Source organism: Betta splendens, chromosome 4, assembly GCF_900634795.4.
Source record: "Betta splendens chromosome 4, fBetSpl5.4, whole genome shotgun sequence".
In the NCBI taxonomy this organism is placed as follows: domain Eukaryota; kingdom Metazoa; phylum Chordata; class Actinopteri; order Anabantiformes; family Osphronemidae; genus Betta; species Betta splendens.
In genome coordinates this window covers 11,228,840-11,250,403 of record NC_040884.2, presented here as the reverse complement: position 1 = coordinate 11,250,403, position 21,564 = coordinate 11,228,840, and the positions used below count along the sequence as shown (strand labels likewise).

General features: G+C 41.0%; 1 protein-coding gene across 4 annotated transcripts; it reads left to right on the top strand.

The window, feature by feature from the left end:
* The first annotated feature begins 2,397 nt into the window (after positions 1–2,397).
* pfkpa (phosphofructokinase, platelet a) lies at positions 2,398–19,519 on the top strand. 4 transcript variants are annotated; one of them, XM_029147344.2, is made up of 23 exons: positions 2,398–2,640; positions 5,797–5,870; positions 6,416–6,493; positions 6,743–6,932; positions 7,382–7,547; positions 7,845–7,889; positions 7,984–8,092; positions 8,701–8,796; positions 9,914–10,006; positions 10,596–10,721; positions 11,323–11,387; positions 11,686–11,755; positions 12,424–12,570; positions 12,895–12,965; positions 13,040–13,127; positions 13,716–13,868; positions 15,122–15,274; positions 16,055–16,219; positions 16,587–16,648; positions 16,769–16,880; positions 17,381–17,480; positions 18,210–18,315; positions 18,744–19,519. In XM_029147344.2, exons 1-23 carry the CDS (start codon positions 2,547–2,549, stop codon positions 18,898–18,900), a joined length of 2,520 nt encoding a protein of 839 aa, XP_029003177.1. In that variant the 5' UTR covers positions 2,398–2,546; the 3' UTR covers positions 18,901–19,519. The 4 variants fall into 4 exon arrangements, with proteins under 4 accessions (XP_029003177.1, XP_029003176.1, XP_029003174.1 ...); XM_029147343.2 differs by lacking the exon at positions 15,122–15,274; XM_029147341.2 differs by lacking the exon at positions 13,716–13,868 and having other exon boundaries at positions 2,400–2,640.
* The last annotated feature ends 2,045 nt before the right edge of the window (positions 19,520–21,564 follow it).

Genomic DNA, 21,564 nt, shown 5'->3' with positions numbered 1-21,564 from the left:
AGTAGCAGCTGAGCAATGCAATACCAGATGAAGTTTGTGGTGCAAAATTACCAACAGGAATGTAATTTGACATAGAGTGAGATGCTCCTTAAGGAACGGATGACAACTGGGAACATAAAATGGTGTCATGAGAGACCTCTGCTGGAAAGAAAGAACAGTAACAATCAGCCTCATGTTGCACTACTGCATGACAGAGTAATGGTTTGAAACTATCATTCTCTTTTAAACTTGTATATTTAAAATTTGTACATGCAAAATACAGAAACCCAAACTTAATCTACTCACATGTATGAACTAACAAAAAAAAAATACTGTCCAACCGTAACTTTGAATGGAAAAACAAATGCAATGCAAAGCTGAATGTTGCAGAATGATTATATACAATAGCACAATTACACAAGAATGCATAATATATGTTGTGGTAAAGTTAAATTATATTTTTTACTTCTACCCTTTACTGAATTTTAATGGCCTCATAAAACAGAGTAACAAGACCTGTCAGCTTCTTCATTTGGTCCTGACACCACACCCTGACATACAGTAAAGACATTCAAAGCACTTCAATCAGCCATTGTCTTTGCGCTGCTTTCCATGTCCATAGGGGCTTCCAGTAATAATAACAAGAAGCGCTTCGATTGCAGCCACAATTAAAGGCTCAGGTTTACCGCACCACGTGAGCCTTTGAATACTCCTCTGAAAGATGACACTTATGTCCTCTGTGTTTGAGAAGCTGTTACGTCGACATGGGACAGGATTTCCAAGCTGCTCAAACAAAATACCGTAGGTCTTAATAATGTAACCTTGGATCAAATACAAAGCGTATTAATGAAAAGTAAGACAACTATTTGCTTAATCACAAGTTTTTGCACACTGCTTAGCTTTTGTACCTAGATGATACACTACACAACAACAGATATACAGCAGGGCCATGGTGTGTGAAGCAAAACACTGATGAGGCAAAGGGAAGGCTTTACTTTAGCTTCCAGCTGGCAGCATCATTTTGCAGGGTTCAGCTAAGCCACGTTTTCAGTTGCAAATACCTGAAGTGAATAAGATATGCAACGTAATGGAGGCAATTGCCTTTCTCAGAAGCTTACAATTCAAAGAGACAAAAGCTACAGACATACTGTACATTTTATAGTAATTACCTTATCATTTGCATTATGTAGGTTCACAAATGTTTCATGTATTATTAGTTAGATGTTAGGGTACATCACTATATACAGTACAACATTTTATTGGCATCATAACATTAAAATGAGTTTTCAGATGTCAGCAGGTGCTAAATTAGAGATAAAACTTCAGACTTCCATCAGACTCAAACACTGACCTTACCTATTCATTCAACTGTTTCTTGTTTTTAACATTTACATGGACACACAGGCCAGACATATATTGTGCATGTTTAGCCAAACACCTCAGCCAAATTGATCTAATAATGATCAAATGATAATGAAATGATAATGAAAAATAACAGAAGTGGTTTCTTGATTGTCTATTGTGCTAACAAGGGGACCAAATGTAGTTTAAAACATAGATTTAAATTAAATACTAAAAAGAAAGATGAAAGGTTTTTTTATTTTATTCAGTCTAACTTTTGCTACACAAAGTGGATGTTACAGTACAGGCTTCAGTAATGCTTATTTAGGTAAAAGATTGAACCTGGGGAAACCCAAAGTGAATTCACAGATGTGAATGTGAAAGTGAGTGACTGTCCTTCTACTGTATATGGCCCTGTGTTTCACTGACATCTTGTCCAGGGTGTAGTTAGCTTGGATAAGCTGAGCGCCAATGAATTGCTATTTTTAATTATAATTATAGTGATTTTTTTAAAAATATAGTCATATTTTGTCTCTCTGTGGCTCTATTATTGCTGCCAAAATCTAAAATATTGTCGTTGTGTTTGTAAATTGTTTTTCCTGCCACTGGATGGAGATAGTGAGACAAGGAACCCAAATTAAATATTGCATGTTTCATAATTGTCACGGGGAACTTTGAAGACAATGTAGATAAGTCAAATAGGAGCTATGGATTTGGTCTTATAACAATGAAAAACCAACTGCCTACTCACAGCCACACATGTATTCATTACTATAATATACTACTCCAGTACTATGAGCACAAAAATGCTGGCTTCGATCTGACGGCTTTTGTGAGGAAAACATATGCAATAAATTATACACATGCATAAAACAGATGATAATGATCCGTACAAAATATCTGAAAATAACTAAACAGCAAACGATATCGCAAGTAAAGTGCAACTGTAGGTAAAAAAATTCCATTGGTTTAAATTGACACTGGAGTCACATATATCGAGATATGATTGGTCCCTTGCGACGCCAATCATTCCTGACGGTAGCCTGCGCGAATCAGACCACAGCAGAGAAACAGACGCGGAAAAGAGGGAGGGTAACTGTCGATACATAGGTAAAGGGGGCGGAAGACCGTTGTCCTTCATCATTTTAGCACTATAGTATTCTACAGGGGCTACGTTTTAGTATTTTATTAAGTTATAACGGTACATACAGTGAACCGCTGTCAAAATGGCGCACCCAGACGGAAAGAAAATATTCTTTGAGAACCTGTCGGGAGCGGGGAAAGCCATCGCGGTGCTGACGAGCGGAGGGGATGCTCAAGGTAAAAGTGTGCGCTGACACTTTCTCACGCAGGTTATTAATGTGGACGAGCCCGTAGAGGGCGAAAATACGCGGCGTCAGACGTGTGATGCTGGGCCGTCCGAGAAGTGGCGTGTCTTCCATCTGTAATAACGTGTAAAACATGGCGCAGTGGCCGCAATCCGCCACAGAAAAACTGCGGGTTTATGAGTGTTCGTCCAGGAAGACAGTCACCCGTTAGCATGCTAGCGCGTGACCACCGCTGCTAACTACTGTAACTCGCTAACGGCATCCCCCTCCGGTATAGATTTGATGGCACGCATTCATTCCTGCACGCGATGGCATCAGCCACCAAGGTCAAACTACTCCGTGCTTCATACTTGATCATAACATATTTTATTTTTTATACATACGTGTCTGTGTTTAATACGGCATTGTACTTGGCAAGTTAATTTAAGCGTTAAAGTAACGGTAACCCGCTATCTTAATTGACTCAGAGTATTGGCATGTAAGTACAAGTCACTGAATCGAACCTCGGTGGCGACTCATCGATCATTTTAGTGACAAACGGCAGCAGACATAGCTTTTTCTTAGCGTGTTAATCATCGGTGAGGTATGACGAGGGGGGATGCCCCGTGTGAACCGGTGGTGGGATGCCCGTATCCTGTGTACGTGATAAGTTGCATACATCTCTGCTCAGTCTCTAGCAGTAAGACCTGCGTCAGAGAGAAAACTGCGGTCACGTGCTCACCGGCTCTTCTCCTGATTGGCTAAAGAGTAACAAAATGACATCGTGACTGTAATAAGGAGGATGCAAAGTAGCTCCTTCGAAAAGAGTTGTTTGACTTTATGTGAAGCACATTTTTGTCGCTGGAATAATGTATTACAACTAATTTAATGATATGAGTAGTGCAAAAGAAACATATAACATAATATGAAATGCATACGTATATTTGTGTTCAGCCTCATTTTGGTCTTATAGAACATCTTTAACTTTGCCACATTATTAGGACATTTAGTTTAATGGACCTGTTTCAGATTTGATTGTCATCTACTTTTCTGTGTATTGTCATTATTCCAGCTTCCACTGAGCTTTGGTTTTTCAGCCACTCTAACATGATCTTACAGGATTCTACACTTGAAAGTTTATTTTCTCATTAGTGTTGGAGCTTTCAAGGTCTATGGAAAGCTACACCACGATGCCACAATGGCTTTTGTTTTTATATTGAAAGGTCTACTGGGGTTACGGAATATCAGGCTGCCATTAAGCAAAACCTGAGCACAGTGATGGTTTTTAAACGATGCAGTGTTATCTATTTTGTAAACCTCCAGACACCAGGCGTCATGATTTGTCTACAGTTGCACAGTGACGAATCAGTGTCAGTTATTCTTTGTGGCATGAAGGAATAATTTCAGATGTATTTTTGTACTTCACTTTCTGCCTTGTCTCTAGAGCCCTCTGGATACTTCTAGGGAGTTGATCCACAGAACTGAGCTAATTAGGTCTTTCATCTTAATGCAAATCAGTTTGTTTATGACGAATAAATGTCTGTTGGGTGGGTTCATAGCTAGACTTCACAGTGGGTGGACAGACACCAACAAACACACAGAAAAATTATCTTTATTTTCTTGTGTGAAAAAATTGTATTGTTGTGAGGAAATTTTAGCTGGTTTTTACAACTTCCAAGAGAATGTTGGGTTGAAGTTCGGGGGAATTAATTAATAAAATAGTTATTAAAATAACTACTGGGCCAGTTCTTAGTATTCCGGACACTTTATACAACAGAGCAATAAACGAAACTATATAGAAAACCCACCTGAGCATACTTTTGTAATTCAAAAGTCAATTCATAAATTAAAAATTGTAAATTTTTATTTTATTAACAGCAGTGTAGAGGGTAATCCCCCACATTAGAGGATGACGCCTCCAGCAGATTCAGGTTCAAGGTAGACAGCCATCTGCATCAACTGAGGGTGAGGGGATAGAGAACAGATAGAGGAACAAAAAAACATAACAGAAACAACAACAGGCAGCAACAGAACACAGGTAGGATGGTTGGGTCCAATGGTATCTGGCAGGTACAGCGAGAGAGACGGAGGCACAAGTACAGTATGGGAGAAAAAAGGCTATATAAACAGAAACAGATATAAACAGAAAAGGTTAGAATATTATGTGTGTTTAGTATATGAAGGAGTCCAAATCTACAGCATAGCAGGTTAACTCAGAGGCAACTCTATCTATAAGTTTTAATAAAAAATTTGAAGCCTAGTCCTACAAGTAAAGAGGATGTGTGCTAAAATGATAAGTACAATGTCCTTGTGTGTTGACCTTTATCTCAGTCTGCATGAAAAGGTGCCAGTCATGCAGAATGTTATTTTCTTCTGCACCTCAACACGACTAATGAAGGACACATCTACCATGACCCATTTAGTCTGTTGTCTTCCTAAATGTCAGATTGATTCAGTTGATTTGAACATTACATAACAATATAGTTGTGCTCCTTTTCTACTAGCTTTGAATGCTGCTTACTGCTTTGATGACTCTCCACTTTCTTATTTCTGTTTTTTACACTCTAAAGTCTTGGTTCCCTTTATTACTCACACTGTTACTGTCTTGTTCCCTTCATAGCCTTGTCCTTGTGTTGCTTAGTAACAGTACTACATAGTTCCCCATTAGGAGTGAAGCATTCAGCATTTTATGGAAAGCTAGTTCTTTTCTTCCGTTGCCTCTCCCTGTGGCCAAGTTCCTGTCTGCCCACTGTGGGTAAAGCTTCATCAATTAATGCCATTGTCAGCATTTAAAGCTTACCTGCCATTTACATTCAAGTCACAGAGCAGTGTCCCACTCATTACTGGGTTCTCTTTGGGTAACTAAAGGAGGAGCTTGCAACCATGATGCCCAAAATTGGCAATGTTGTGGAAGGGTAAAAATGTGGCCTAGCCACAGATCGTCTGAGCAACACAGGGCGTCCGTGTTGAGCACATTCAGCATGCAGAGAGAGAAATCTAGTTGAATCAACATTAAGCCTTACAGTAGTTCTTTGCTACAAAGACAAAACAAATATCCACACAGCTTAAACCAATAAAAATTTATTTAATTGATTTAAACCATTTGTTGCTACAGTATTTATCCTACTAATGCACTAATGTTTTTCTTTGATGTTCTTTTTTCTTCTAGGGATGAATGCTGCTGTTCGTGCTGTGGTTCGAATGGGTCTATACGTGGGAGCAAAAGTCTATTTCATTCATGAGGTGAATTTCTTTATGTACAATAATCCTTAATAAGACCTGTTTGTCACATGTCATGGTCTATTAGATAAAACATAAGATTGAAAACATAATGAGAAAGCACTATACTGTACATATTTTTATATTTTCACTTCAGATGAAAAGGGTAAGACATATCTGAAACAGAGACTGGGGTGTTCTGTGAAAGGTCTTCTTCAGTGAACTAAATAATCTTGAGACCTTAGCCTTGTACTTCCTAATCATCCTCTGATTCCAGCACATCTGTGTATGTTGTGTGCTGTTACGTAACAGACTTAAGGCTTTAGCAGCTGGCCTGTGAAAGTCATTCCCTGCTCAGGTATCATAAACTTTGCTTGCTCATGACACTGTATGAGGAGTGATATGTTTAAATAAAGCATGTTTATTTTTACTGCCACGTGTCATTGCAATAGATTTTAGGTAATTCTTTCAGATCGAGTAATTGTGACCTACTTTTGCTAATTTAATTACAGCTGTTACAGTAGCATGTGAGTGTTTTGTACTAAAAATCTCATTATATGTTTAAACAGGGATATCAGGGTATGGTGGATGGTGGGGACAACATAGAGGAGGCTTCATGGGAAAGTGTCTCCAGCATGTTGCAAGTGGTGAGTAACTATCACAGACAGTGTTACACATATTTAATGGAATGAATATAGGGGTATTAGCTTTCTGCTCCAGCTTTCCGGGTGGAAGTCTGTGTTATAGCAAAACATTAAAATAAAATAATAATAATCACACTTTCTCCCCCTAGTCATGTCATTTTTCTGCACAGATAGGTCCTCAGGGCAGTCAGTGTTGTCTAAGCGAGGCTCAAACGAGTTGCTTTGATGAATATTCACATTTGTTGCCGCCAGGGTGGAACTGTGATTGGCAGCGCCCGCTGCAAAGAGTTTCGCACCCATGAGGGTCGTCTGAAGGCAGCCCACAACTTGTTGCAGCGTGGCATCACCAATCTGTGTGTCATCGGTGGAGATGGCAGCCTGACAGGAGCCAACCTTTTCAGGGAGGAGTGGAGTGGGCTACTGGCAGAGCTTGTGGAGCAAGGTACAGTACCAAGGAAAGCTTGAGCTTATGTTTGCTTCACCCATTTTCTATTTTGTAATGTAAGCAAAGGTTACACTACATTTTTGAAAGGATGCACTTACTACTAGTACTTTATGTAAAGTTATTATATTAATATTTTGAAGTTTGTAATGCAATATTTTCTTATTAATTGCAGTATTTCCACTTTTAAAACGATTACTTACAACTCTGAATGTACAAACAGCATTCGAATAGACTGAATGGGTTTAGTTTTGACAAATTATTGTCTGCAGTGGCATAAAAATGAAGATGTTCTAGATAGGTACAGTAATAATTTTGGATGTTTTAAAAACTCTAGTCTTATTTACCGCTGTTAAATAATAAAGTAAAACTACTTATGAATAGAACTTGTCTAATAATCAATACATTACTTGTTGCAGCCCTAATTTCAATTTACCTGATTCTTCCAGGTCTGATTGAGGAGGATGCAGTTCAGAAGTACTCGGCCCTTCACATTGTGGGGATGGTGGGCTCCATTGATAATGACTTCTGCGGAACTGACATGACAATTGGAACCGACTCCGCTTTGCACAGAATCATCGAGGTGGTGGATGCAATTATGACGACTGCCCAGAGGTAAGGGCGCGATAGTGCAGCTAGAGACTTGATTGTGCTCTAAACTGTAGTGCCTCCTAAATTTACAAATACAAAATGAAATGCATGTCTAAACAACATAAGTCAAGTATTAGTACAGTATCTCTACCTACAGTAATTGTACAAAGTAGTAACTTTTAGTGGAGGTACAAACAATAACATGCCATCACATGTTGGATTCAGCACCACGTGTCAAATATGTGCTGTGGCAGACACCATTCCTGTTATTTACCTATTAATCTGCACTTCTAAATCCTGCGTTCTGTTCTTTGCTTTCAGTCACCAGAGGACATTTGTGTTGGAGGTCATGGGGAGACACTGTGGGTAAGCATGTGATGAGCCAAACAGTACTAGGCAGAACCAAACCTTTCTGTCTGTCTTCATATAACTAGTGCTGTATGTGTTTGTTCCATGCTAGCTACCTGGCCCTTGTGAGCGCTCTGGCCTGTGGAGCTGATTGGGTGCTCATCCCTGAGATGCCCCCAGAGGACGGATGGGAGGAGAAGATGTGTCAAAAACTGTCTGCGGTAACATGATGTTAAATTATCGCTGCACATGTAGTATACCCAGTAAACTATATTGTATCAGTGTCCATGTTATATATTCCATATTTAACCTATTCCTTCTTTCACAAAGGACTAAATAGATGACCAATGTAAAAACAGGTGTTGTTTGGTGTTTTACTGTTTTCTTTCTGCTTTGGAAACACGCTGTTATATGATTCAGACCCGCTCCAGGGGCACAAGGCTCAACATAATCATAGTTGCAGAGGGAGCCCTTGACAGGCACGGAAAGACTATAACCTCTAGTAATGTAAAGGATGTGAGTATCTGATTGCAAAGAAAGGGGAAGCCAGAAGCACGGAGACCCGACTGATGGAAAAGACCTTTTCAACAGAATTTCACATGAACCACAAATTTTGTCATTATTCTTCTGTTATTAAAAGCAGGCTATGTCCTAACGTCATGCTGGAACGAAGGCGCCATTGCTAAAAAACGTGTCCTTTGAGGTTCTCTTGGCAGCTCCCAGGCTGTCGTCACCATTGTCTGGCCCTCTGTGCTTCTGAAAGCCCACGTCACAGCCACAGTCTCAGTTTTTCTGTCATGTTGTTTTCTTCACCCACCCCTCCCTATAGAACCGAGCAGGAAAGAAAAGGCTGAATATCATAATTGTAGCCGAAGGGGCGATTGATCGTAACACCAAGCCCATTACCACTGACTATATTAAGGATGTAAGTACAGAGCTTTGTGAAAGAGTTTGTCAGGTTCCAGCTTCAAGTGCCCTCCCTGTATGATCTCTACTCCTGTACTGCTGCCCTGGTGTGGCTTTGACTCTGTTGCTGTGTTCTTGGAATGCTCTGTCAGACACACTTGCTAGTTTGGTAAGATGGCTTTCACACTACTACTACTACTACTACTGCTGCTGTAAGACCCTGGCCAGATCTCCACACTAAAGCTCATCTCAAGACATCATTTATTTTATTCATCCATGTTATATACGTACAGTAGTTTTATGCAATACAGAACAGCACATTTACTATAAATTGCCTTACGTTATGGTATGATCCCTCACTAACTGAATTTGTAAATTATTTATTTGCTTTTCAAATAGTCAGAAGTTTTTGTTAAGTATAGCACTTCCCGCTTTAGATTGTGACATCAGAATAAGAGCTCCCTCTTAACATGACTGAAAAATTAGAATGGCTTGCTTGTGGTTCGCTGTTTCCCCTTCTCTCCAGCTCTTCTGTTGTGTTTATGTGATGTGTCCATTCATGCGCAGACAGGAGGGAAGGGGGGAAAGAGAGAGGAGAGAGAGAGAGAGAGAGAAGAGAAGATAGAGAGAGATAGAGAGATAGAGAGAGAAAAAGAGAGAGATAGAGAAAAGGAGAGAGAGAGGAGAGGAGAGAGAGAGAGAGGAGAGTAGGAGAGAGAGAGATAGAGAGAGAGAGAAGAGAGAGATAGAAGAGAGAGAGATATAGAGAGAGCGAGAGAGAGAGAGAGAGAGAGAGAGAGAGTATAGATAGAGGAGAGAGAGATATAGAGAGATATGAAAAATAGAGATAATATAGATATATATAATAGATATATAGATATATAAAGAGAGAGAAATATATAGATATAATATTAGATATAAAATATATATATATATAGTATATATATATATATATATATATATATATATTTTATTATTTATTTTATATTACACTGTATTTGTAATGGTAATATGTCTGAGAAATGTATAGTTTTTCACACCGAAGGACCAGTAGTTAAGTCATTAATAGTATTTTGAGAAATATTTGAACGAATTCCCTTGGTCACTGTAAACAATTGTGCATTGCATTTTCCTAGCTTGTTGTCAAATCCTTGGGTTTTGACACACGGGTGACAATCCTGGGCCATGTGCAGAGAGGAGGGACCCCATCTGCGTTTGACCGCATCCTGGTATGTACACCACTTTAGTTATTGCATTTATTTTTTAGTTCGTTTCTGCCTTTTCAGTATTAGGATTTGATCCTTAAGTAGTTTAGATAGATTAAGCTGCTTTTTTATTTAGACATTGGTTCAGTGTTGCAAGAGCGCATAAATACACATTTAGGTGAACTACTGTAGTCATGATAAATTGGCTGATTTGTTAAACATTTTGTTTCTGTTCTGAAAATTTTTTTTTGTGAAATTTTCATATTTTATTGTTTTTTTACAGCTTTTATGCTAATGCAGATGATACCCATGAGCTTTTTATGTAAGGTGTTTTACATGCCCAGTTGTCCAGAATTACATATGTTGCATCCTGCGTGCGAGTAAAGAGAAATGGCTTCCTGGCTTAGTTTAAGCACATTAACAGATTTGTGACTCAACACGTTAAGCACTGCAACAGAGACAGTCGGCTGCAGAGCCATTTGTTTTTAACACAGACCAACTGAAGTGACAAGCAAAAACTTCACAGTCACAATTGGAGAGGAAAACAAGATACGTGTAAAGGAAAACATTGCGTAAACATGATGATGCATTTTGTTTGTGCCTTCTCTCTCAGGCCAGTCGTATGGGTGTGGAGGCTGTTCTTGCGCTTCTAGAGACCACGGCCAACACACCAGCCTGTGTGGTTTCTCTGTGTGGAAACCAATCGGTGCGCTTGCCTCTGATGGAGTGTGTACAAATGGCAAGTACTAGTCTGTCCTGGAAACAGGCCACACACAAACACGGACACATGCATGTTCACACACAGACTTAAAGAAATCCACAAAGTCAGCAGAGAGAGGAAACTGCAAAGCGTATTCAATTCATGTCCTGTGCAGGACAGGACAACTGATCAACTGCTGACAGGTTGGAGAAGTATTGTTAACAACCAGAACGCATTAGACCTGGAGTTATGTTTGCAAGAGAGTCATATTGTTCAAGTGCAGATTCTGGTTAATGATTATCCACAGCAGGGCAGGCGATGACTGCCAACATGATGGTGATGTAATCTCCTTGTACTGATTTGTCATCAAACGATTATAAACCCAGAATTGAGGAAAATCTCAAGCCATGTGTTTTCAGATGTTGTAGGTTAAGGCAGGAAGTGGTTGTACATGTAACAAGAAGCTTACACGCTGTTCTATCTCTTAGTTTCTGCCTTTGAATAGATATTGACACGTGGAATCATGCTCCAACTTCACTCTTGGAATGTAGCCAGTGATCTCATAATAGATCATTTACAGGAAGTAAACTGCATAACATAATACAGTACTTTCAACAATAAAAGCCTTTTTTTTCCTTAGACACAAGAAGTTCAAAAGGCAATGGATGATAAACGGTTTGAGGAGGCAGTGAAGCTCCGGGGCAGGTATGATCCAATTCACTGTTTTCACACAGCCCTCTATTTCCTCTGACATCATGGTCAGAGTACGAGATACAGAAGAAGAAGATGATAATGGCTTTTTTAAGAGAGGAATCTTGACAAAAGTTTGTGATTTCTGAAAATTGACAAATGGGTGAAAACATATATAAAATTTGTTGTTGCTGTTGTTGTTATGATTACAGTAAATTAGCTTATTGTCACTCCACATTTTCACTCAGAGTGTGTTTTTAAAATGATAATCTTTTTATTTTTGTTGTCTAAATGGTGCCTTGTTTTAATGCAGGAGTTTTGAAAACAATCTGAGGACTTACAAACTTCTGGCTCATCGTAAACCAGAGTCTGACCTGCCAGTTGTAAGTTGCCCAGTGGCATTTTGACCTTTCATGTGGGGCTTCAGACAATGATGATGTTGTCAGCTTCCCAACCAGAAATGCACACATGGAGATAGAGTTCTCTCTCTCACAATCGCTCAAGAACTGGACAAACCTCTGCGCAGCCACTAAGACATTTAATGTGCAGCTTTTTATTACATTGTCCAAAGGGCCCGTCTACAGCAGCAGAGATAGCAGTGGAAGTCAGGTTTTTGTTTGTATTGTGCTTGACCTAATTGACTCATGAACAAGGCCACAAACTGTAGAACCACATGATACTGCAGAAAACTGACATATTGACTAGCTGCAAGTTAAATGCTCCTTGTATATTCTAATGAAGATAAAATAATTTAAGTCATATTTAATGTCCACCTTTTCAAGATTCAAGAAACTGTATTAATCCTAGGGAAAATATTTTGCACAAATTGATCGCTGTTACAGTTAGAGGTACACGCATCCAGGTGCACCTGCATGTCCTTCAGTTTCTCTCCCAGCAACATAGGCCGAATGGTGTTAAATGCACTGGCGAAATCATAGAACATGGTCCTCACTAAGGCGCCAGGCTTGTCCAGGTGGTTGTAGGTGCGAAGGAGCAGATGTATGATGGCGTCATCCACTCCCACACACTTCTGTGTGTTTCATCTCCTCAGAGTAACTTCAATGTGGCTGTCCTGAACGTTGGTGCCCCTGCAGCAGGTATGAACGCTGCTGTCCGTTCGGCTGTGAGAGTAGGCATCTCTGAGGGCCACAAAATGTTTGCTGTGAGCGATGGGTTCGAGGGATTCTACAAAGGACAGGTAGGTCCTAAAGCACTTGTTCACTGGGACATGTACTAGAGTGTCCACTAGGAAAATCTTAATAGTAAAGTGATCTCATGGTGTCATGAAATGATGGACACAAGGTGAAAACTGTAGCTGGTTTCACTTACTGTACTTCTGTACCTCTTTTATCCACATTTTATTTAAAGAACAGCATTTAATGAAGATATATAAAATAATTGAACCATCTCCATTTAAATTACATATTTATATTTCAAATTAAGACCACTATGAGAATAATAATGGGATATTGGTAGTTGTTAGATCTAAGAGTCCTGGTGTTACTGCTGTTCTCCTCACTAGATCAAGGAGATTAAATGGGGCGATGTTGGAGGATGGACAGGGCAAGGTGGATCTCTGCTGGGAACCAAAAGGTAACTAATTGTTCACTGATGTTGTTATTGACTGAATCAGTACTCTTGAATATCGATTATTTTTCTATCCTCAGAACACTTCCTGCCAAGCATGCTGAGAAAATAGCCGATCAAATCCGAAAGCACAACATAAACGCACTTCTAGTTATTGGTGGATTTGAGGTAGGTTTTGTTTTGTTGGGTTTCCTATATACCGTTGTTGTATGGATATTGTTGGTTGTTGAATTCTACAACCTTCCTTTTGTAAAGTGTGAATTGGCTCTATATGAATAAACTGTTTTCCATCAGTTTTACCCCATTTTATGCACCTAATCATGACTTACAGAATTCTGTCTGTAGTACAGTAAGTGCAGCAAGAGAGCTAATGGGAGTAATTTCTAAATAAAGTCTTTTATTTTAAAATAAAATGTAAACCAACACTGGAACTGTATATCTGAATCTATAATTTCATCTCATTTGGAAACAGAACACCTGCTTTTCTCCAGCCATTCCACGCACTCCTGTTTAGATGCCCACCAGCTTTATTCTTTCTGTGATGTATGCAAGTAAATGAGTGTTGTGTGTGTGTGCGTGCGTGTATGGAGTGGTACCTGTCTGTTTCGCTGCTGTCCGTTGTGATAGACCTGGCTCCTCCCCTTGGCTCCCTTCACTTTTGTCTCACCTTTCCTTGTGGCAAGTAGCACCTCTCAACCAAATCTGCCAAGAGTTCCCACCCTTACCCACACTAAAGCCCTTGGCTCTGCCCTGCAGGCCTTCCTGTCACTGCTGGAATTGTTAACGGCCCGCGAGAAATATGGCGAGTTCTGTGTGCCGATGGTCATGGTGCCAGCCACTGTCTCCAACAATGTGCCGGGCTCAGACCTCAGCATTGGCGCTGACACGGCTTTGAATGCCATCACTACTGTAAGTGATGGGGTTGGCAACAAACGTACACACGGCATCACACATACATGTAAAGCAAGCAGGTACAAACACATGCTACAGCCAACGGTGTCTCAAGAAGGGAGCAGTGGCTCACTCAGTCACCTTACCAGTCACACAGTGTGTGTGTGCCAGCATGCCGACCAATTGATGATCCATCACAAAAACATTTGATGTGAACCTTATGGACATTACAGTCTGTACATACTGTACCTTCCAGACAGTACAGTCTGTGATGACAGGCATAGCTGGTTATGGTAAAGCCAAGTTGCTGAGTAGCATCTCTCCCTTCACGAAGAGGTAAGTGAGTGACAGCACAGAGGCATGCGATGGGGTGCAAGTGTTGTGACAGCCATGTTTGCTCTGTCTGGCTTCCTGCGTGTGTGTCTTTTGGGTTTGTTTGTTTATTTCTTCCATTAAATTACATTATACAGGTTTGGCTAACTAACATCACCTACAGTTAGATGCTTTACTATATTATACATTACAAATTATGTGTAACTATTCTAATAGTTCTTTTGTAGTGCTTTACAGCTTGGCAAGAATGAGGTATCAGTGAGATAATAATTTAGATGTATGACGATATCTATGAATACTACCTAAATGAATGAATACTACCTAAATATTACCATCTACTACCTAAATATTACCATCTACTACCTGTAATTACCTCCTCTATTACTGAGCTCTAAAGTTCTGCCTGTATCTGGGGTTCCATTAAAGCTCCTAGTACTACACAGTAACACATAGTTTAGTGATTAATTATAAAGACAAACTCAATAAATATTATTTATATGAAAACCTATGTCAGTTGTAGAATCAGCCATCTTTCTCATTCCCCATCCTTCCCCACACCTGATCAGTGCTTGTCTTGTCTGCATGTGCCCGACCACAGCTGATATGGCCACATGCTGTGAACTGATGTGTTGAACCTTCTTTCTTACCTGTTATCCACCATACAGTATGTCCCATTACTCTCCTTCTTTACCCAATTTTCTCTCTCTCCCTCTCTCTCTCTCTCTCTCTCTCTCTCTCTCTCTTCACCCTCTTTTCTATCTTTCTTCCTATCCTTTTTTTTCATTTACATCAATTCTGTCCTCCCCTCATTTCTGCCAAAGGGAAGCCATAGCTGCTATCACACGGAAAGGGCCGGACTGGCAGGATACACTCAAACAAACTGAGAGCTTTACCTCTCTCTCAGCCGTCTAACACATTTTCATATACTGCCGCTTCAGGCGTTTGAGTGTCTGCTGCAGCTGTATGAAGCTCGTGCTACCTATGAGGAGTTTTGCATCCCGATGTGTATGCTGCCTGCCACTATAAGTAACAATGTACCGGGCACAGATCTAAGTATTGGGGCCGACACAGCCCTCAATGCCATCGTGGAGGTAAGGCAGTCGAACTACCGCTGTCAACACTTTGCAATAACCATCATAGACATCTTGAACAAAGTGTTCAAAGATGATGAAAATGTAACATCAACATGTGAACTTATTTTTTTATTATTAAAGGGGGTGTTCCCTTGATTTGACATAGTTTTACTTGTGGCATGGACTATTACTCAGCCTCTGACAAACGACGTAGAGTCGATCTAGACTTGACAGACATGGGTATTTACAAGTTGGGTCTAATAAAAGGTGCTACAAAACAGATATACAGCCACACCGTGCACAGTCCTTCAGCTGTCAGTCTTTGTCACATTACAATGAGTTGCACTTATTTTATGACTGTGAAGGAAACTCAGTTTTTAAACTGGGCTGTGATTGTCTATCAGCTGATTGTCTTGATTGGGCTAAAAGACTTGCGATTAGATTACTGAAACATTTCTATTTGTTTCTAGCTTCTAGTGTAATGCATGCGTTTCCTCTTTGAGCTGTAACTGTCTAATGTTATTATTTGATCTGCTCTCTCACCCTTATTCAGGCTCCGGTCTCTTTAACTGGTGAAAGCAGCATTTTTAACCTAAACTTGTCCTAATAGATTTAGTGTAGCGAGTTGTGATAACCAAGCATGTTGGCTTTGAAACGAGTGATGTGCTGTTGTTTTTCTTTGTGGAATGTATCCGAAAGTCATATACCACATTTCTCTATACACAGAGATTCTAATAATGCTTTGTGTGGAGTCATGACCTAACGTACTAACATTGTGAGCTTTTATGCATGTGTCAGACTTGCGACCGAATCAAGCAGTCAGCAAGTGGCACCAAGAGGCGCGTGTTCATTATCGAGACAATGGGAGGCTACTGCGGCTACCTGGCCACTGTAGGAGGCCTGGCTGCTGGAGCTGATGCTGCTTACATCTATGAGGAGCCCTTTGACATCAAAGACCTGCAGGTGACCCATTATTTCATAATACTTTCTCTTTTCTGCTTGTGTCATTTGGTCCTATGGGGACATTATGAATTCATCCGCTAAAGCACATATTGAGCTCCGGTCCTCGAGGGCCGGTGTCCCTGCTGGTTTTCCAGTTCTCTCTGCTCATTACCTTGATCAGGTGTGTCAGTTGGCTCTTCCAGCTTGTGTTTGACTTAACACACCTGGTCAAAGTACAGTAATCAGCAGGAGCTGGGGCAGGGAGAGGTGGAAAACCAGCAGGGCAATGGCCCTCATCTGCATCACTTTGACACCCTGCACTAAAGGGTTTTGTCATCTTTGAGTCTATCGTCTTTACGGTATTAACCTGCTGCGCCTCTTTCCACAGGCCAATGTTGAACATCTGACAGAGAAAATGAAGACAAGCATTCAAAGAGGATTGGTTCTCAGGTTGGTACAGGCCTCTAAGCTTAATAGTAAATGTTCTAGGATCCAAATGATGTCTGATGTGCAGCTACAGCATTTGTGTGAATCTAGGCTCATATATTTTTAACGCTTCTCCATTTATAGGAATGAGAACAGTAATGAAAACTACACTACAGACTTCATCTACCAGCTGTACTCTGAGGAAGGGAGGGGAGTGTTTGACTGCAGGAAGAATGTGCTGGGACACATGCAGCAGGTAGGTTCACATGCTGTGTTCCCGCATCATACTGGCATGTACATAAGTACAGTACATGTTCGGGGGGGCAGGAACAGCTTTGCATGCTTGTATTTGTAGTCATGCTTTCATATATACTCCCTACTGTATAAATGGTTTATCTTATCTTGCCACTCACAATCTATGTATGTCAAATTAAATGTGTTTAAATTGTGTCTGCAGCAAGTGATGGAAAACAAAAAATACATTTATTAATTTAGGATTATAAGCAATTCTTAACATTCATAATAAGTCTTTCAGTTTGAAAACAGAAAATTGAATCTGGTTGACAAATGCTTTTTTGCTCACCTGTTTTGTCTTCTGATTTACAAATGTTTGCCACATCTTAGATTGAAGGTAGAACAGTAGGATTCTTATAAAGATACAATACTCTAGATGCAGAAGAATGCAGAGCTTATTGGGGAAAATTCTAAGCAGGTGTTTTAACACTATAAACCAATGCCTCTGAATTGCTGTGACAGGGAGGTGCTCCGTCTCCGTTCGACCGTAACTTTGGGACCAAGATCTCTGCCAAGGCCATGCAGTGGATTTCTAAAAAATTGGTTGAGACATTCAGACACGGTAAGGCTTATGTTCCTCTGCTGTGAAAAGCCAGGCACTGTTCATTACAGCATAGATGTGGCTTTTGTGGAAGCCAGGGTCATTTATACCCATCAGTGTAACAAATAAAAATATTGTCATGCTTTCTTCTTTACATGTGTTGTAACAAACCAAAGCCATGTGTGAAAGGCTATATTTAAAGTTAAAACTCCTCTCTGTTCTCTGTCTATTTCCCAAACACTTGGATGACGTAAGACGAAGGTAAATGTTTTGTTTTTTTTGCTGCGTCCGTGACGTCTACATCATGTCCCTGCCTCCCCTCATTCCCCCATTCTGCCCTGTTTTCTAGAAGCACACGGCCTCTCCAGGCCTGTGCCAGGTGCATCTATGATGCGTCAGTGTTGTACGTGTAATAGTAGCATTTGTCCACTTCACAAGTCCATTGGTATCATTGGATCAAAATTGTATAAGCATGAGCTAAATGAGTAACACACCTATTTCCTTTTGCTTCTTTGTCCCACATTTCCTGTCTGTGGTGCTTCATGATGCTTTAATTGCTTAATGGTGAACATTTTGTTCACCTGTTTTAGATTGTCTAATACACCATCCAGATATAGCTAAACAAAGAGTCGTCATTACTCCAAACAACCCGTAACACATAATATAAAATGTTAAGTCTGTGCATCACGCTGTGTGTTTGCAACAGATCATGTGTGCTTCTCCAGCTCTGACTGACGTGTTTCCCTGCAGGCCGAGTGTTTGCCAACAGCGAGGACACCTGCTGTCTGCTGGGTATGCGGCGCAGGGCTCTGGTCTTCCAGCCCGTGGTACAACTCACAGAGGAAACTGACTTTGTGTATGTATCATCTTTAGTGACCTTTATGGATGGGGCCAATACATTTTATTTCTAACGTGGCTCTCGTGACTTGTGTTTAGTCAATCGTGAATTCAGTACATTGTTTATCAAAGAGTGTTAGTTTATATCGGTGAACCAAACCACTGCTCAAGGATTTGACTGTAGCATAGTTTACCTTACACTTACAAGATAAGAAAAGTTTATTTTACAGGAAGAGGTTGCTTTAAACATTTAGTTGTGATAGCGTTCGCTATTTGCATAGGTTTTCTAAAATAAAGATAGAGAGAGAGAGATACTGATATCTCTGAGTCTGGCTTTATTTGTTTTCATTTCCGTGGGTAATATTCAGACCCTCAAACATCAGGATGTTTCTTCAACTGGAAAAATTCCCAACATGGGTCATCACTGTGACTTTGTCCTCTCTGCAGTCACAGGATCCCCAAGGAGCAGTGGTGGTTGAAGCTGCGTCCCCTCATGAAGATCCTGGCTAAGTACAAAACTAGCTACGACGTCTCAGACTCTGGACAGCTGGAGCACGTTGACCGCAACCGGCCCAAAGAGTCGGATGCTTCAGTAGCCATGTGAAGACCCGCAAATCCACGTCTGTGTGTAAGACATAGAGTCTATGAAGCATCGGTCTGTGTTGTGGAGCCTGAACATCTGTCTGTGTTTGACCACACTTCCTGTCTGTGTCATGTCCGTCGTTGTCGCCTCTCTCATGAACTCTAACGCAGCCTCTACAGTGCTCCTAATATCATAGTCTGGCTCATACAGATGCATGGAATGAAAATCCATGCGTGTTCTTTTTGCCCTGGGTGTTTAGTGTCATTGTCGTTTTAAATTGCACTTTGTTTGTCTCAAGTTGCTTAGAAAGGGTCTGAACCCAGAGGAATAGAAGGAATAGACACTGTGTCCTGTTGTGAAAGCCAGTATGTTTATCTGCCTAGAACTGGTGTGAGGTTCGGCATATTTATGAGATTGATGCAATACAGTTCTACTGCTGCAAGTCGAGAGAACTGCTTGTCGTGCTCTACACCAAAACTAATATTTATCTTTTTATCGTTAATTATTTTCCTCGTAAACATGGATTTATTAACTGTAGGCACTGCTGTCCTGAGTAACTGTATTGCACAAAGTTAGATGTGTAAGAGATTAATGTTTCCCATGGAATAAAAACCACTCTTCAGAGGCGTAACCTGTTAAATGGTGTCACTGGATTGCTTGATTCAACCCCCCCTTAACCACCCACTACCCCAAACAACCTCACTTTTTATTACTTTTCACTATTATATATATATATACACACACACACACACACTCTCTATTCTCACCCTCCGCGGGTGGTCTCATCCACTTTCCAAGCTCGGGTCCTCTACCAGAGGCCAGGGAGCTTGAGGGTTCTGCGCAGTATCCTTGCTGTTCCTAGGACTGCACTTTTCTGGACTGAGATTTCGGATGTTTTTCCAGGGATCTGTCGTAGCCACTCCTCCAGTTTGGGGGTCACAGCCCCTAGTGCTCCGATCACCACAGGCACCACTGTGACCTTCACCTTCCAAGCCTTCTCCAGTTCTTCTCTGAGCCCTTGGTATTTCTCTAGTTTCTCATGTTCCTTTTTCCTGATGTTGCCATCGCTTGGTATTGCCACATCCACCACTACGGCTTTCCTCTGCTCTTTATCCACCACCACAATGTCTGGTTGGTTCGCCATTACCATTCTGTCAGTCTGGAACCTGAAGTCCCACAGGATCTTGGCTCGCTCGTTCTCTACCACCTTGGGAGGTGTTTCCCACTTTGACCTTGGGGTTTCCAGTCCATACTCCGCGCAGATGTTCCTGTATACTATGCCAGCCACTTGGTTATGGCGTTCCATGTATGCTTTGCCTGCCAGCATCTTACACCCTGCAGTTATGTGCTGGACCGTCTCTGGGGCCTCTTTGCACAGTCTACACCTTGGGTCTTGTCTGGTGTGGTAGATCTGGGCCTCTATGGCTCTGGTGCTCAGGGCCTGCGCCTGTGCAGCCAGGATGAGTGCCTCTGTGCTGTCCTTCAGCCCAGCCCTTTCAAGCCATTGGTAGGATTTGTTGAGATCAGCCACTTCAGTTATGTTCCGGTGGTACATCCCGTGCAAGGGCTTGTCCTCCCATGATGGTCCCTCTTCCAGCATCTCATCCTCTGTTCTCCACTGCCTGAGACATTCACTCAGCACGTCATCTGTCGGGGCCTTATCCTTGATGTACTTATGGATCTTGGATGTTTCATCCCGGATAGTGGCTCTCACGCTCACTAGTCCTCGGCCTCCTTCCTTGCGGCTAGCGTACAGTCTCAGGGTGCCGGATTTGGGGTGGAACCCTCCATGCATGGTGAGGAGCTTTCGTGTCTTAACATCTGTGGTCTGTATCTCTTCCTTTGGCCACCTTATTATTCCTGCAGGGTATCTGATCACTGGCAGAGCGTAGCTGTTTATTGCCCGGGATTTGTTCTTGCCATTGAGCTGGCTTCTTAGGACTTGCCTTACTCGTTGGAGGTATTTGGCTGTTGCCGCATTCCTTGTTGCATATATATATATATATAATATATATATATATATATATATATATATATATATATATATAGTCCACAGACTATGGAATAATGAAAAAACAATTAATAGTAGTAGGTGCCAATAATCAGAGATATAGAGAAGCAAAATAACGGTCCCATAGTTGTAGAACCAGCAGGTGGCGACAGAGCTCCGTCGAAGCCTCAGTGTCCAGGTTCATCGAGTCCAAACACATGTATCCTTCCATCACTTGTTTCCTACTAGCTTTGTGATAGTTTTAGCCTTATTATCAAAGTACATAAACAGTGTGGCCACAATTAGGAGTTGGTATTATTATTTGAAACAAATATTCACATGATAATTGTGGCTATATTAGTTATGTATATATGTCAGTGTCATTTTTCCTGTTTTCTGTCTGAACTGCCAATAATTACATGCGTATAGAGTCTGGGCCAGTGTGAGTTCAGCGCTCAGCGACGATGCCTTGAAGTGTAATCTAACGAAAAAGCTACTGGAATCACCTTTACTCTCCACAGAATAATTACCATCCTTAAACCGCGTGGTGAATGCAACCTTGCATTACACCTCACAAGCATCCATGCCTCTGCACACGAAGGCAGCCTGTTTCCTTGTGCTCTAATTATGTCGGACCCCGACGGTTCAACGTGGAGCCATTCTCCTGTCGCTAGATGCTTCTCTTTGGGCATGAA

Coding starts and splice junctions, on each gene's coding strand:
- pfkpa (XM_029147344.2), top strand. CDS start 2,547: ATGGCGCACCCAGACGGAAAGAAAATATTCTTTGAGAACCTGTCGGGA. Junction 8,093..8,700: donor TGTGTCAAAAACTGTCTGCG/GTAACATGATGT, acceptor CCCTCCCTATAG/AACCGAGCAGGAAAGAAAAG. Junction 15,275..16,054: donor CCCTCAATGCCATCGTGGAG/GTAAGGCAGTCG, acceptor TGCATGTGTCAG/ACTTGCGACCGAATCAAGCA.